The following is a 17250-nucleotide window of genomic DNA, read 5'->3' on the forward strand; positions in this document are numbered from 1 at the left end:
ATCCAACCGTAATATCCGGTTGTATCTTATTTTCCTCGCAATCGATGCAGAGTTGCGACAAGCAACGCGGAAAACATCACAGTTGAATTTTTCAGTGAGGATTTCAGCGCTGTCATGTGTCTGAGCGAGCAGCCGTTCTTACAGTCAAAGAAATCAGTTGGAAATGTAGGCCAAAGCATCGCCCTTTTATTTGCGGGGGATTTTCCCTTCATTTGTCTTTAGAACATGTTGAATTTTAAACTTCTTCAGCAGGGGAAAAAAGAGTGTGATTGTTCCTCAGAATAATGGAGCCCCATCGTTGTTAATGAATACACCAGTCTCTTCACTGCGGCTGTTGATCTAGACTAGAGACCGGCTAATTAAGTGCGCTCATGTATTGTCATTTCCAGATAGGGAGTCTGAAATCAGCCGCCAACCCCTTGTTAGACTTCTCGCTCGATAAGTGTCACTGCTACGCCGCTACGTTTGTGACTTTTTCAAAAGAGACTGTTTGGGAAAGATTCAATGACCAAGGACAGTTTGTGCAGATGTATGAAAAATAGATTCAGACTGCTGTTACACTTTCGCTCTCTCACACATGACAGTGGCAACAGACAATAGCCATCTTGCCCCCCCACCCCCCCTCTTTTGTTATTGCACACTGTCACAGTAAGCGCATTTAATGCATTCGGCCTGGAGGTTGTTTGTGGCTGGCCAGGACACTCGATGGCAGGCAGGTACCGCCATTGATCTGAGTAATCGTCTGAATAATTGTGGAAGCAGTTATGATACAGAACAGGCTTTTGTTTGTGTGCATGTGTAAGCAGTGAGGAGAGAGTGAACAAGCGCGAGAGGTGTTACACGGGAGGGAGCAAGAGAGAGAGAGACCTCACCTCTGCTCTCCTTGAGATGGGATTTTTATGGATGGGTGAGCTTGGTGAGGCCCGAGAACACATAAAGAGTCATTTTCAGTTTGTTGCAGGCAGTTAACCGTGTGTGCATGTTTGTTGAACTTCTGGTAATAGGCTTTTTTTTTTTCAGCTGTTTGACTTTTTGACACTCTTCTCTTATTATGCAGTGTTGTGCTAGACTTTAATAACCACTTAGAGTCATGTTAACAGTGTAACAGTAAGTAGTGGATGCTACTATTGCGTGTGCTGATTAAGGACAACGGCATCCTGTAAGATTCAGTGAATTTCTTTCTTTAGTCTTTGTAACAAATCTGTATACGGCAGGTCAAGCAGGCGGGCACGGTGGTCTCTTTGTTGTAGTTTTGGTGAAGTCCTGCTAGACTTTGCCTTTGCTTGTGGGCGGCTTGTAATTTCACTGTATGTAAGAGTGTTGTCGAACAGGCTATAGGCCAAATGATAAAAATAATTGGTTCCCCACTCCCACACCAGCACTATTTGAAGTTTTCACACCCTTATTCATCTCCTCATCAAAAGCCGTAAGGCTGTGGGCCCCCGGACCACTGACCAATCAAATTGGAATTCATTTGGCATAGTGCCACCCGTCTTCCTTGTTGCTCCAGTATAAAATAGATCATATACTCCAGATAGTAAAGGTCTGAGAAAGAAAGATTTTTGTTAAATTTGGTGACACTAATTTGCTGAGATGTGGGCTGTGAATGAAATGATATTCTGCAGTGTGCAACCGTGTCGGTTTACAGCCCAGACAAAATAGGATGTGAATGCACACTAGAACTGATATTGTGGATTGGCTGATTGATGTCTACTCGTCAAATAAGCCTGATATAACTTTTATTTTGTAATGATCAATCAGCACCAGAACTGGAGGTAGCAGAGATAAGGATGCTGAGGTTCTCAATGGGAGTGACCAGGATGGATAGGATCAGGAACGAGTACATCAGAGGGACATTACATGTTAGAGGCCTTGGAGATAAAGTCAGAGAGGCCAGACTGAGATGGTTGGGACGTGTCCAGAGGAGAGATAGTGAATATATTGGTAGAGGACATGAAGGTAGGACATGAGGATAGTTGTTGTGAAAGAGATAGATGCAGAAAACAGGGTTGGATGGAAGCGATGGATTTGCTGTGGCGACCCCGTGAAGGGAAAAACCGAAAGAGAAAGAATAATATCTGACTGAAGTATTACTTTGAATAACTTTGAGCTTTGGCCGCAAAACTGCAATGCGAATGCAAACCAAAATAACCAATTACTTTCAGATTAGATTTACAATTTTTGTGCTAATAATCAACTGGGAACCACAGAGTAATGCGCAATACAGTACTGTTGCAATATTTTGGCAACATTATGTGTTAGCCGCTACTAACACAATGAGTACTTTTATTGTATGTATATACGTCTTACCGCTGAGTTATTGTATCCAAAATTTAGACAATTAAAATGAAAAAATGCACTGGAAACAGGCATAACATAAGCCTCTGATTGCTTTACAACAATGAATCGACATCTTTGATGTCGGCTGACTGATATCATGTGACATTACTGACTTGGGTTGCAGTATGGTTCAGCATGATTCATAGTGTTGTCAACCCACAACCACTGTAGAGAACAGTTTGATACAGATTCGCGTATTGTTACACCCATCGTTATTATCAAGCGGAATTAAGAGTTTTGATGAAAAAGCACAAGCTGCGTCATGGCGACAACCCTTAAAGCCCTTCTTTACCTGCCGAATGATTGCTCTTATTTGACTGCATGTCTTGAGTTAGCCAATGCACCCAGAGTCTCAGATTCCTTCCAGTGGTCTGAGCCTATTCTCCCTTCACCACTGAAGTCCACATTTTACATTTTACACTTCCTCGTGGCATGACACAATACTTCCCATTTCACTTTCAAGTACTTTTGTTCAGATATCACATTTTTAAGGAATGTTGTTCACCCTGCATGTTGACTTTGGAGTATGACATTTTTATTTGTTGTTTTGCCTGGATATGCTGGGAGTAGATGCCATTTATGTTCTCCTCAGTCGACTGTATTAAGCCTTTTTTTTGTGCCTTTTGATATGCTTGCATTGATGAAATCAACACTTGAAGAAGATTGCCTTTCAAATCCCCCGGCTGCTAGTGGTGCAAGTAATACACAGTTTGTGTCACATTGTGACTGCTTGAGGATTGAATTTTATTCCGTCCATTTAATAAAAGGATTAAGTGATCAAAATACCCTCTTATCTGCAGAAGTTAGATTCATTGTTAGTTGCAGAAGGTGCAGCAGATGACAGGGCATTTGTAGTTGAAACAACACTGCTTCCTCTATTGTTTAAGACAGCAGTGAAAGCAGATGAAACTCTGAAATTCTGTACATACTATTTTTTTTGTAATATAAACCTGCATATGGCTATGATCAAGTCCCTCAACATACAGTATGTACTGTATATACCCACCAAAAGCTGACCTACTTGACTTTTAATTTGATAATTTTAATTTGATATATATACAAACCTGATCAAAATCTTAAGACCAGTTGAAAAATAGTGAGAAAATGCATTTAATGAGGTTTTAAGTAGAGCTATAATATGCAAAAGAAAGAAGAGGGAGTGTGACAAGACACATTTGGTACTCACACGGTCATACCTTTGGTGGCTAAAGCTAAAAAGTCAAGTGGTACACCCCAAAAAATTGAATTGAATGATCTGTGTCTTGACTGGCTGTCAGTCAAGACACAGGGTGGTCCTTGACCGAAAATTAAGACCCATACTAATCAATCTAAGGCTTTTCAACTCTGCACTCCCCTGATGTCACTACCTGTCTGACAGAAATCCAAAATGTTACAGTTGTTTATAGTTTTACAATTGTACTTATGCATGCATAAAACAAATTAAAATGCATGTAAATGATAAACAAATTAACCACGACAAACAAGAGATTACTGTAAGGGTTTTACAGTATAAAGACAAAATGTAAGACTTCCTTTCACATTCTTAAATTGTGTTAACGACTGAACTGCAGTGAAAAATATTGCCATTCAGACTTACACTAGATTTGCACCACCAGCAGTGAGTGATCTATGGCCAAAACATTAGCTTGCAATTTCACCACAATGTGGGCACAGATTAAAAAGAAAACCCGACAGTCTCCGAGTGTGCTGAGACAGAGACAGAAGAGAGGTGAGTGGGCAGTGGGGGGGAAACCACGGTTGCGCTCAGGGCTTGGATATTGATTAAAGATTTGTTTTTGTCAGCCTTTCTAGGCTCATGACCCTCGCTCTTGTCTTGAGGGTGGGGCTTGAGCAAGCTAGCATGACAGAAATCTCTCAAATTAAGGCTGAATGTTTGCTTAGAAGCCAAGGTCAGTCACAATCCAAATCCAGCACACCAAAAATATTGTTTCTTGATAACCATTCATCAGATGGTGATGATGTGAACTGGGAGCCCGGCTCAGTCGCTGTGCTCAGCACAATCCCTCTTCTTCTTTACTCTTACAGTATTTACACAGACTAAATTGTCAACATATACTGAGTTAGTATATAATAAAAGGCAATTTACCAGAGCTGTGAGTGCTGAAAAAGTTCAAAAACTGATTTAAAAAACAAGTGATTAAATTTGACCTTGGGAAACAAGGTTTTGTGCACAACATGGCAGAAGTGTGTAATTCCATCTCTTGCCAATCAATTGAAACTAATTAATTGTCTTTATTCCAAAACTAATCACACGCAGGCTGTCTTGAGCTGATGAGATGCTATGGTGGACAAATCTTTAATGGCGAGCAAAGTGTTGCTGAAAAACAATTCCAGCAGAACATCTGGTGTATCGTTAACGCAGATAAATAACCAGATGAGAGAATGAAACAGTATTATGAAAGTACAATGCTTCTGGGGAAAAAAAAAACTCAAACTCAACATTCAACGGGAGTTATGTTTCGTTGAGGGATGCGCTGATGTATCGGCCACTGATCAACATCGGACGCTTTCCGTTAAAAAAAAAAAACATATGATCAGCTTATGCCAATAAACGCCTTTCCAAGCCGATCACAAAACCTGATCGGTGTGCAGCATCAAATTTCGTAATGTTGCCAACAAAATGACACATAACATTTTGCGCTTGACATAGGCTACACCAAACGATCACTCCAGTACCAAATCTATCTTAGTTTGACTATTCTTGCATCTTTGTTACACACAGTAACTAGCAGTTCACTAGAGTTTCTGGTCTTCAGACTCCAAATGTGACTTTTTTACCGCAATGATATTTTACTTTTAAAACCAACAAGCAATGTGGTTAGTCTGGGGCTTGTTTCCTCCCACGGGGAAGCCACAAGTTGACATCATGTTCATAGGGTACATAAAAAGTGGCACGGAACAGCTTTACTATCTTGTTGTCATTACACTAATTATGTCTTGTCCTCAGCCTTATGATAGTGATACTATGACCAGCTGATTTGGACTACTTCACAAAGGCTCAAAGACAACTGGGACAGCCCGCGACCCTTGTGAGGATCAGCGGTACAGAAAATACATGGATGAGTTAATCCATGTCATCGGTATCAGTATCAGCCGATCTCACTCACGGATAATCAGTATCAGAATAGACAGCATAAAACCCTGATCTGAGAATCCCTAGTTTCATTCATTTTTTATTTGTTTTTGTCCTGGGAGCCTTGTGAGAAATGTTTCCGTGTAAAACCAAGCGACTCTTAAGTAAGACAAGGACTGCTAGATTTGAGAAGGCCAAGTTTGAACATCTGAGCAGCTGAGTGCCTAAAACACATGGTTTATTTAAAAGCGTAGTGCACCACTTGAAACAGAAGAGGTAAGAAGAAATACAGTCGTCTGTGACTGAGAAACATGAATCACAATGCCGCTTTGATGTCGATGTGCACTTGCCTTGTAAAAAATCATCTACAAACAGAACACAATTTGTCCATCGTGGCATTGGCAATACAATAACAGGCAAAAGTAGCAAATCAGTTGAGAAGTACAACCCCTCTGTACAATCAATAGGATTTTTCTTCAACATTTGCGGAATGTTGTTGTATTTAAATTTAAGAATACAGCTAATGGGAATCCCTACAAATAAAAATATCTAATTTGCTTTTTCTACCACAAAGAAAAGCGCTAAAAGACTCAAATATACATGGTGGGTGTGCAACAACAGTACCTTTAATTTATTTAGTGACACGGAAAGCAACATGAATACTAACATAAGAAACATGGTGGCAGCTGACAAGTGGGCATATCACATATCAGAAAATTGCACACAAAATAGGAACAACATGGCTCCAAAAAAAATAGCATGCCAAATTGCCTAATTTATTGGATTAAAACAGCCTTACCCATAGCAGCCCCATCCCGTATTAAATGATATGCCATGTTGGTTGTAGCCATGTGATATGTAAGAAGCTGCTGACACGAGTTAAACCTAACTTATTACTTATTAATTAATAACAATAATAATACATTTAATTTATAACACACTTTACATCAAATGAATGATGTCAAAGTGCAACAGTTACAATAAAAAAATAAAATAAAAGTTAACAGCAAGTGTCACAATAACACAATAAGAACATCTAAAATAAGTAGAGCAGTGGAGGTGAAAATGACCAAAGCCAAACTAACACAACACAGTGAACCAAAGACATTGAATATGCATTAGTGACACCAGTGACACTGGGCTTCTCCCAGTGTGGACGGCCCCAAAGGTGGCGTTTCCTTGATCCTCAGGATTATTGATGAAATCAATAAACTGAAAAGAAAATGTAGGAGTACTGAGAGAAGATGGAGAAAAAGTAAATTGACAGTTCATGACGAGATTTTACGTCAACAGCTCAAAACCTACAATAACGCAGTCAAAAAGGCACAAATTTCCCATTTCTACACCAGTTCCTTGGAGAACCAGGCTTATTACTGTGATGTTGACGGTCATGCTAGCACCGCTCACCTCAGCTCCTTTGGATTGTGCAACTTTTATAGGTGATTTTATTAAAGACGGGACCGATTATGCTCATTTTCTGCCCTTTGAATTGAGTTGTGGACTCCCATAGAGCAGCTACACACAATAACCTGCATCGAAAGCTTTCTAGAGCTTCCAGAATCTACACCTACTACAACTGTATTTCCTTAGCTTTCCAAAAATGGTCAGTTTTAATTTATTCCACCCATGGCACGCCCACTCCGCTCTGATTGGTCAAGACCAAACAGTGCGGCAAAGCAGGGAGCAGGGCAGGCCTACATCATGTACCCAGGCACACCCATATAAGGAAGTCCAACTCATGTTGAGGGCTCACTTCCAAACCTCATTATCTGAAACTCTGGCATCGTTTAACATGAGAATACAACATTCTAATCTACATTTATAGGTCAGGAAAGGGGAAAAAGCATAGTAGGTCCCCTTTAAGAGAAACACATTTTAGTCCTTGTTGTCTTGCAGAATTTAAATATGTGCCTCAGAGGTTTTGTTGTTTGCTAGCTGACAAGTATTCAAGTGATATTTCAAAGAAGAAGGCAGGTTTGTTGCAGTTGTATCACCATTTCAATCGCCTGTTGTATGCAATGTGCATAATTCAGAGCATGAAAACATGTTGTGAGATGACCAGTGTAATTATGAGTCCTGTTTATTTGACAAGATCTTCCGTTTCTGACACATCCTCAAGTGTTTTAGCCTTCTGGCAGGCATATGTGATTTGTATCTCAACTCTCCTGGTGAGAAAATCCTCGACATAGTTGAGATGTATTTCAGTGCAGTCTCGCCGTGCTGGTGTTATTGTACCAGAGGGCAGAACTGAATCTTGAATAATCTGTGGAGAGACAGATCTGCCATACAGTATGTATCTGCCACCACCGCTATCTCTAACAAATCCTCTGAGTGCATTTTTACAGAGGTGAAGCCAAGACTTGGTGTGAGCTTCAGTCTTAACTCTTATAGTATCTGCTTGTGAATAGGCGTCAAAAAGAGATGCCCTTCCTAACCCTGCACTGGAACTGCAGTATAGCGTTTTCACTTATCCAACAAATAACCAGAAATCCATATTAAAAAGTCTTCCCCACACCTCATTTCCCCCTTTGTCTATGATCATTCATTTGCATCATGTTTTGCCGATCACACCACTCCTACGGCTCCAGGGAGCAGATGCTGTGTATGATTCTTAATTGGCTGAAGCAAATTATTACACATACCTATGTAGCTCATACCGAACAGTTTACACTGAGAATTATAGGTACAGATGGACACTGCAAATTGTACAGCTCTTCAGAGCCGCTTTTTTTTATTCCTGTGGGAACAATGATTTTCCAGGTTATGTGCTCTAGCTACATCTCTATGGAACCACTCCCACCACTTTGTCCATATGGAGCTTTCTGGCCAGGAGCACTGTGATGTTCATCAAGCTGCATATGCTCCTTTTATACAGTACATATACCCCCATAGCACTAGTGGATTATTTGTGTCGACTTTAAAGTGGTGTTTTGCTTGAGTTGAACTTTTTCTCTCCTGTTTTACAGCCAACTTCTCAAATCTGCTAGCCAAAGTATACGCAGTCAGCTATTTTCCATCTTGGTTTCCATTTCATTTTGGAATATGCTAACCTGTGGTCTTGTTTGTTTGCCCCCTGTATTACTTATTCATTTATTTGCTCAAAAATAAATGCAGTTTATATAATGCTTAGCTGTTGTGACTGTAATATTTATATTCCATACATATAACTGGGTCATCTCAAAATCAATGCATAGAAGATTTATAGTGTTGAAATTTGTGGCAGCTGTAAGTACCAGATTACCAGAATACCTGTTTTAGGATGAAACTCATACCTCATTAATCCACTCAGACATATCCCGTCATTAACTACACCAGCTGCTAAGATCATTGACAATCACTATTTTGCATGCGGCTCACCTCAACTGTTAAAGAAGGGTTTGGATCTTGCACAATATGTTAAAGGAAATTGGTTCCTCTTATGTGCTACAATGTGTGTATGCAAATGTGAGCAGGAAGAAAGCAGCGTACTGAAAGGGGCACATAAAAGGCATCCATGCATGTGAGGATGCATGTGTTTTATAATGCTTGTAAACTGATTGTGAAAGTCACATTACAGCTTGAATGTCTTGCATTATGTTATAAGCACCGGGTCTGGTCATTGTAATTATTTTCCTGAATTATATACCACGTTGTGGTATTCAACAGATTTCACTACTAAATCCCCCAAAGGCTACAGAATCACTCGAGGGTGTTTATTGTGTGAAAATAATGTATAGACACAGTCTGTACAATTTGACAGTGAAAAATGTTAGGTCAACTCCCTCGATAGATTGTATTTCTCTCGAAAATAATTCAGTCAAGCGCTACATAGAATATATGTAAAACACAATTGTTATACTAATTTCTTAACAAGTAACTGGGGATACTTTACAGTATGAGGCGTGTGTCGATGAAGCTCTTATGTTCTGTTCTCGTTGTAGATGAACATGGACATTTGAAAATATACCTGCCCAAGAAGCTGCTTGAATGTCTACCAAAATGCACCTCCCTGCCAAAAGAGAGACATCGGTGGAACACCAATGAGGTAAAGCAACGTTTCATTTAATAAAAGTGGACATTTTTAATGTGAAATCAAAACGCAACAATATTTTAACATGGTGAACACTGTATTTTACATACATATTATACACAAAACACTGGGTTCACACAATAAAATGTTTCCATTCATATGCAAAAATCAAGTCTGCATATAATTTAGTTTTGTGTTCAGGTTCCAGATATGTTTTTTTTTAGGAGGACAGGGTACTAAGTAAATGTAGACGTTAATACACATAGAAAACCATACTTTTAAACTGTTAAAATGTTTTGTCTGTCATGTGTTTACGCCGTGCTTCTCACTGCAGTTATGACAAAAATGTAAAACCTTTGTGTTTCTAATTGGTAGATGTTGTTAAATGTTTGGCCTCTCTGACCTGCATTGTGCTGGTGGCAGTCTAAATTAATTAACACAGCTTTGAAATTGATCTCAAACCCTTGACGGGGGCTAAATGCTGTTGGCTACAGTTGTTAGCGAGTCTGCTCATGTATTTAAAAATATATTTTTTTTAACGTAACAGAACACAACATAACCATAGCACTGTGCTGCCATCCTGCATTGATATCATGTCCTGTACATGTATGTTGTACAATTGAGCTGTATTATTATCATATTTACAATCTATTACTGACTTGAATGCCGAATTGTGAATATGCAGGGACTAACAATGTGTACTTTTCACATTTAATACTGTACCGATTCCAGGAATCAGTATTAGGTACTCAATGACTCAATTTTTGGTACTGAATAATAATAAAGGTAATAAATGTTACTTTGTTTGATAATAAAATTTCAACATATTTAAATATCTCTTTGATTGTTGGCCAAACACTATGTACCTCAGAAATGCTAGGGGCAATTGTGGACATTGATTAGCTATGTGGGTAGAGGAAGAGGAAGCTACACGCTAATTAGCTGTGACTTGCAGTAGCCGTTGGCATTGTCTAAATTGCTGTACAGTATTCCCTTGTTTATCGCGGGGGATAGTCTCCCAAAATAGTCTGCAATAAGCAAAAGTAGCCAACTGTATTTTTGTACAATTATTATATATAGGGTGTACACCCCTCCCCGTACACTTTATACACATTTCTCAGACAGGCATGTTTTATCACATTTCTCTCTTGTTTAAAAACTCTCAAAGTTATTTTGTTTTTATTTTAATGATCAACGTATGTGATTGGACAAGAAATTAAGTGACTGTCTTATATTTCACTCCTCTGATCGTGGCTTATCTGGGTGTAGCGTTTTTGTATCCTGGTTAAAACATATTCCTCACTTACTATCTAGCATATACTATCGCTAGCAAGCAATCATACAACACGAAACAGGCAGTCGTCCATGGAGATTGATTGACAATGGCTTATAACCAGTCAGAATGCAGAACACAATGGGCAACTTCTCCCTCAGCCAATCAGGACTGTTGTGGCTCTTTATTTAGCCGGCTGCGCATATTGAGATGAACTGGAAACGTCTGGACACTTCTTCAACTCTCACACAAGTATACAACTATACAAGTATACAAGTATTTACTACTGGTAGCAGTAGTAAATACAATAACAGACACATCCGACAGAACACCGATAGATGACTCCAATACACCACAAGGTCGCAGAGCATACTGCATGTTTATAGGTTAAAAAACATGCAAAAATTTTGTGAAAGAGCAAATCCACGAAAGGTGAACCGTGATGTAGCAAGGGAAAACTGTGTATGGATATTCAATTTTTCTTACATACGTCTAATGCTATCTCTTATCGCTGTAGTTGTTGTTGTTGTTGTGTACTTATCGCTAACGAACAAAATATACATGTATGATTTTGATGCTACTTTATGTCATTTATGAATACAAAAATACAAGTTTGGTTATTAAAGTACAGTGTGATACAAATCTATGAGGACAAGTAGTATTTAAGCTTAAACGATTTAAGCTTCTTTATCTGTAATTTGTCTTCTTGTTGACTTAAACAGACCCCTTCCCACTTACTTAGTCTTCACAAGGATGCATTTAGGTACCGAAACATTCATTGTATGTGAATTGGTACTTGCTAGTACAGACAGAATTTGAATGGTACCTATGAAAGTACCGTATGCGTTACCCATCCCTACACCGTTCAAGGCAGACCGTTTTTTTTGTTTAAGTTACCAGTGGTCTGTTCTACCAGGCTAATATTGAGCCTCTCTTTTTATTTTGTTCTTACAATTATAGCCAGGTGGACCCAAGAGAAAGGGATGTGTCAGAATCGATTTCAAAAGTGTACTTGAAAATTAAGTAAAGCAATTCAATAACTTTTCTTCTTTGCCTTTCACAATTCCAGGAAGGGATGCACATTATATAATTCAATCATTACGTCTTGAGGCAGTGTGCATGCTATGGTTACAATATAACAGCTGCCTTCAAATGAACAAGGCAGGGATGATTTTGAAACATAAAACATTTTTACATCACTGCACAAAATTTATCATGAGCAATCCGTGTAGAATCGAAATGAATGACAAGATTGGAAAAGCAAACATTAGCACCACCAGCACCAAACCAGAAGAAGGTAGAGTCTTTCAATATACCCTCTGTGTTGCTCAGGTGCGACAAAAAGGGGCAAATCCCCCCCAGGGCTGCAGGCCAGCTTCTTTTTGCTTTTTGTCACTCTAACATGATGACCTTTATTTTTGTAGACATTTCAGTTAAGATTGGAATCTTTCTGGAGGGGGACATCTCACACAGGGATGGATTTAGACTTATATCCCCTTCATGATCAAACACTGTCTGCCTCATGTTTGGTTACGCTGGTGTGAAGGTTGCAGGACCTGGGGCGTTGTGGAGAATCATAATTTGATCAATGCTAGTTCCAAGGTACAATACTTGATCCTTTATGCAATTTGTCGGTCTAGTCCAAATATATGTAATATTATCGGATTTGGAGCATTTTTACTTGTGTCAGGAAATGAGATGTTATGGAATTAATGGGCTGGTTTTATATATGCTTGATTTTTATCCTAGTGGGCTTAAGTTTTCCAGTTTTCCATTTAAATATTCAGTTCTCTATTTATTCTTGAAAGTGAAATGTGTGAGTAAAGTCCTTACGTCAACAATGAGCGTTCTCTTTTCTCTTTGTGTGGTTTGACGTTTATGTAATTTGAAACCATTGACAAAGAGACAATATGTACTCACTCAGTTTTTATAAGTCCGAGGAGTGCAGCATGAAGTCTGCGTGGAGGAGAGAGGACACTGGGCCTAAGTCTGTGTGACGCCCTCAGGCTTTAATGAACGACACAGTACTTCGAATACTGCAAGCTCTTATGTGACGACTAATTCTGAACTGGTGCTGAACCGAACCAGACAAGGGTTTGCACCAGGGTATAATCCTGCGTGCCACACGCCGGCTACCAGCAGCAGCAGCAGCACAGCGCGTTGCCCAACAGCACACGCAAGGTGTCACCGGGCCGAGGGCGTAACAGACAAGGAAGTGATGATCAAAAGCCTCAACAAACGCAATTAAAGCTGAGATTGGATAAACCGGAGTGCCTGTCGGTAACAGTGTAAGATAGGTGCTACAATGGCGAGCATGATTGGCTGCACGGCGGCATAATCATTCAGTCCTTATCTTTGACTAACCTGCTCTATGTCAGTTATCTGGGATGCGGCACTTATGATTTGTCACAACAATACTTTCATTTGAATACAATTACAAGGGATGAAACCAATATGAGGCAGCGAAAAAAAATCTGTTAAATAAAAAAAAAAAAAAACAATGTGTGTCTATTTGTGGTGGAGGTATTTGCTAATAAAAGGGTGCCACCTCTCCTATAAACTCATAACTTTAATGAACACAGACAAATTGTTTTTGTGTGTGTATGGCAGACCCAGCACTTTGGCGTCATGGCACCCCACCCCTTCATAAAATTTTAGAATAGTGTTTCTTTTTTTTTATGGATGAATGTGATGTCTTGAGAGAGGCCATTTTCACCTCATTCATTCATTACATAAACCAAACCGGAATTGTCTATGTTGTTGTTATGGATGCTTGTATGCTCACCTAAATAAAGGGTCAAGCTTATTTGTTTTTTTTTTTTCTTATTTGATTTGCTACACGGGTGGCACGGCGGTCGAGTGGTTAGCGCACAGACCTCACAGCTAGAAGACCGGGGTTCAATTCCCTCGGCCAAATCTGTGTGGAGTTTGCATGTTCTCCCCGTGCATGCGTGGGTTTTCTCCGGGTACTCCGGTTTCCTCCCACATTCCAAAAACATGCTAGGTTAATTGGCGACTCCAAATTGTCCATAGGTATGAATGTGAGTGTGAATGGTTGTTTGTCTATATGTGCCCTGTGATTGGCTGGCCACCAGTCCAGGGTGTACCCCGCCTCTCGCCCAAAGACAGCTGGGATATATGAATGATTTGCTACACATGATGTTTGCTCAAATGTTTATTAGTTTATCTGATGCATTAAAGATTGCTTTTTTTAGTTTTTGTATTGTTTATAGCCCTGTGATTGGCTGGCGACCAGTCCGGGATGTACCCCGCCTCTCGCTCCAAGACATCTGGGATAGGCTCCAGCATCCCCGCGACCCTTGTGAAGAAAAAGCGGTAGAAAAATGAATGAATGAATGTATTGTTTATATTTTATCTATTCATCCAATTTCCATTTTCTGTACCGCTTATCTTCACAAGGGTTGCAAGCATGCTGGAGCCTATCCCAGCTGTCTTCGGCCGAGAGGCAGGGTACACCCTGGACTGGTCGCCAGCCAATCACAGGACACATATAAACAAACAACCATTCACACTCAAATTCGTATTTTATATTGTGCTGTTTTTCCATTTTCTGGTTAATTCCAAGCAATGTTCCTGCAAGAGGCGCATAAAACATTTCACCAAATTGTATGGATGCAAGATATCCTACAGGAATGTTTGAAATAATGTTTCTCATTCATATCGTCTCTTAACTGAACTACTCAGTTGAGCCTCATGGCAAAATGCCTGTACAATTTACTTTGGCAGCTCAGAGAGCACAGTTTGTCAGGAACAGCGTTGCCTTTTGACAGCTACTTCGATTTCTTTCTTTGGCAGTATCACCCAGGGTAATTTATGTATTTGTGAGGAGTCAAGCGATCATATTGTATCATTTGATTTTGCTGCAGAAAACTCTTGATCAGAGTTTACGAAATATGTTTCATGGTTTGTTTTTATCTTGAAGATAGGACGGAATTGCCGGCTTGACTTGAGGTCATTTACTATGAGAACGAGCGGTGGTACTACTAGCCGTGTGGTCATTATAAGATCCCACCAGTGGGCTCATTTTAGGTGGCCTGGATGCTCCAAAGAGCATTTGATTTTGGCACCGCACGCGCATGAGCATCAAGGCAGGGGGTCCTTCGTATCCTCTGAAGGCGTGGATATTGCTTGACCTCTATCGTAGCAGATACAGGCCACACCACTTTTTGTGGAAAGCCTTTAAATTGAAACCAGCTTGTGTCTTCGATTTCTTATACTCTTCTTCCTCCGGTGTCCCACCTTTACTCATCCTCACTCTCTTTTCCCTCATGTGTTCACTGAGCTATAAAGCTATTTAGGTGGAGATGTGAAGATTTGTACCTTTTCTTGTGAATTGCTGGGTCAGGCGTTTACTGTGTTGGAACCATTTTGTAATGGAGTTCAATTTCATTTACTAAATAAAGGGAAATAATGAAACCCTATTTCATATGAGAGCCATTGTTATGTTATGCATATATATGAGTTTTTCCAGCCATAGTTTTTCTTCACAATATGTTTTCTTGCTCGTGGTGTTAATATGTCAGATAGTTTTGAGTCAAATTTATTTTTTTTCTTAAAGAACCTTAACAGAATCCTCAAATACTCTATATTGGATTCACGGCATGGTCTTAACCTTAGACACAGTAGGGTGTGAGCGTACACTGAAGTCATACAGAGAAGCTGAAAAGGAAAGTTGAGTAAGAAGTCACAAAGTGGCAGATGAAAATCAAACAGGGCTGCAAATTATTTTCTTAGTCCATTCCGAATCTTTTGATTATGGACCAAATCAATACAAACGAACAGTTAGTGGTTAGGTCTGCAACATATCAGAAAGGATGCGGGTATATAGATCAAAGCTGATGTGTGTGAATATCTTGTTGTAGCGAAAACACAAAGATAATAGGTCTGCTTTCATGGATGACTAACGAAATAAAAAAAATAAAATTCACCCAGGAGTGGCTGAAACCAGATTATATTAAAAAAAAAATCACTAAATAGTTGGCGACGGACAGAAAGCGTAATTGTTAATTAATCGAAACAGCTGTTTCAAACACATTTTAAGCAGTCAGCAACACATCTGGTCATTTATGACTAGTCAACAGCTCAACCTCCATAAACCTGCGAACCGCCTGAACATAAATTGACAAATCTGCAGGTATGGTGTGTATTTTCAACAGCTGTATTGACCGACAGAATTGTGAACAACAACAACAAAAAAAAAGGATTTAAATTGTTTCCTCAAACACTGTGATTTAGAAAAATGCACACAGAAGATACAAAAGATAGAATACAGTATAAGAAAGGGACATTTAGCACCACAGTGACACGAGTAGACAAAAAAAAAACATTGAAAGAGATTGCAAACAAAATTAATGCCAGCTTTGCTCTTGTCTCTTGTACCCTTGTGGAATACAAAAACTGCGTTTTAACATCCTGTCGGAAGTGTCAGGAGATTGCAGCTTACAAGAAAGTCAGCGCTAAGCTATATTACTTCATTTTGAATTATGCATGTTGCTTCAGATAGCATATTGCTAAGGAGAAGTGCTATATTGTTCAGCCAGTGTGCTTAATGCTTGGCGACTGCGATCAAGTTTTTCAAGTTGACATAACAGCTGTAGTAATTAGGAGATATAAGAGACTGAGGCAAACATTCGTTTTTTTTTAAACATCTTTTGGATTAATGTAGGCAAAATGGGAAACTGTTGCCACTAGACAAACAGCCAAAGGTTTCTATTTAACACCTACGATAGATTCAACTCATACATACATCAAAATACTACAACCATTACAATACAATACAATAAAATACAATGCAAACAAACAATCCAGATTAGGCACAGCAAGTGAAGACTGGGGATGGAGCTGGTCATCGGTTTGAGCGCAGATCTAAAACCTTGCTTTTTAATGCACAAGACTAGACACACACAAACTAAAAGCACGTCTAAAAACCTCAAGGTAGGGCTTAACAAGAAGAAACTGATGTTTGGGTTGGTCACCTGTTCAGACACAGTCTCAGGTTCATGTTTTTTAAGATTATGTTCATGGTTTTCACAAGATTAGACACATGCAATCCAGAAAAATGATATGGAAATGTTACACTTAGGGGGAAAAAGTGTGCTAATAAATTGACAATAAAAGCATAAATACTGCGGATTTCAGAAAACAACAGATGGAATGACACAGCACTCTACAAGAAGCAATGAAGTCTGTAAAATTAAATGATTAAAAATAAAAAAATCCAAAAATTGTTACAACTATAATGATGAAAATGGTAATATTAATGATGATTATAATAATGGTGATAATAATAACAATAATAATGGCAATAATGATAAAGATTATAACAATAATGATAATAATGATAATAACAATAATAATATTACAATGATAATAATAACAGGAGAAAACAAGACTGTGGCATGAACATGATTATATTTTGCAAAAATAGTTGTAAATAATGGAAAGTTATATTTTGATTGATGTAAGAAATGCACTGAATTTTTTAATATATTTGCCCAAATAAAAAAATAATAA

The 17250-nt window shown here is 39.0% G+C and overlaps 1 protein-coding gene across 9 annotated transcripts in view; it reads left to right on the forward strand.

The window, feature by feature from the left end:
* camta1a (calmodulin binding transcription activator 1a) overlaps nt 1–17250 on the forward strand; it is a 312882-nt gene that overhangs the window by 3849 nt on the left and 291783 nt on the right. For all 9 annotated transcript variants that reach the window (XM_058052090.1, XM_058052091.1, XM_058052092.1 and 6 more), the window contains one exon: nt 9355–9458. In XM_058052090.1, the coding sequence (XP_057908073.1) occupies nt 9355–9458 (104 nt within the window). The remainder of the gene's footprint in view (nt 1–9354; nt 9459–17250) is intronic.

The sequence above is a fragment of the Doryrhamphus excisus genome, chromosome 16, assembly GCF_030265055.1.
Source record: "Doryrhamphus excisus isolate RoL2022-K1 chromosome 16, RoL_Dexc_1.0, whole genome shotgun sequence".
NCBI classification, from domain to species: Eukaryota; Metazoa; Chordata; class Actinopteri; order Syngnathiformes; family Syngnathidae; genus Doryrhamphus; species Doryrhamphus excisus.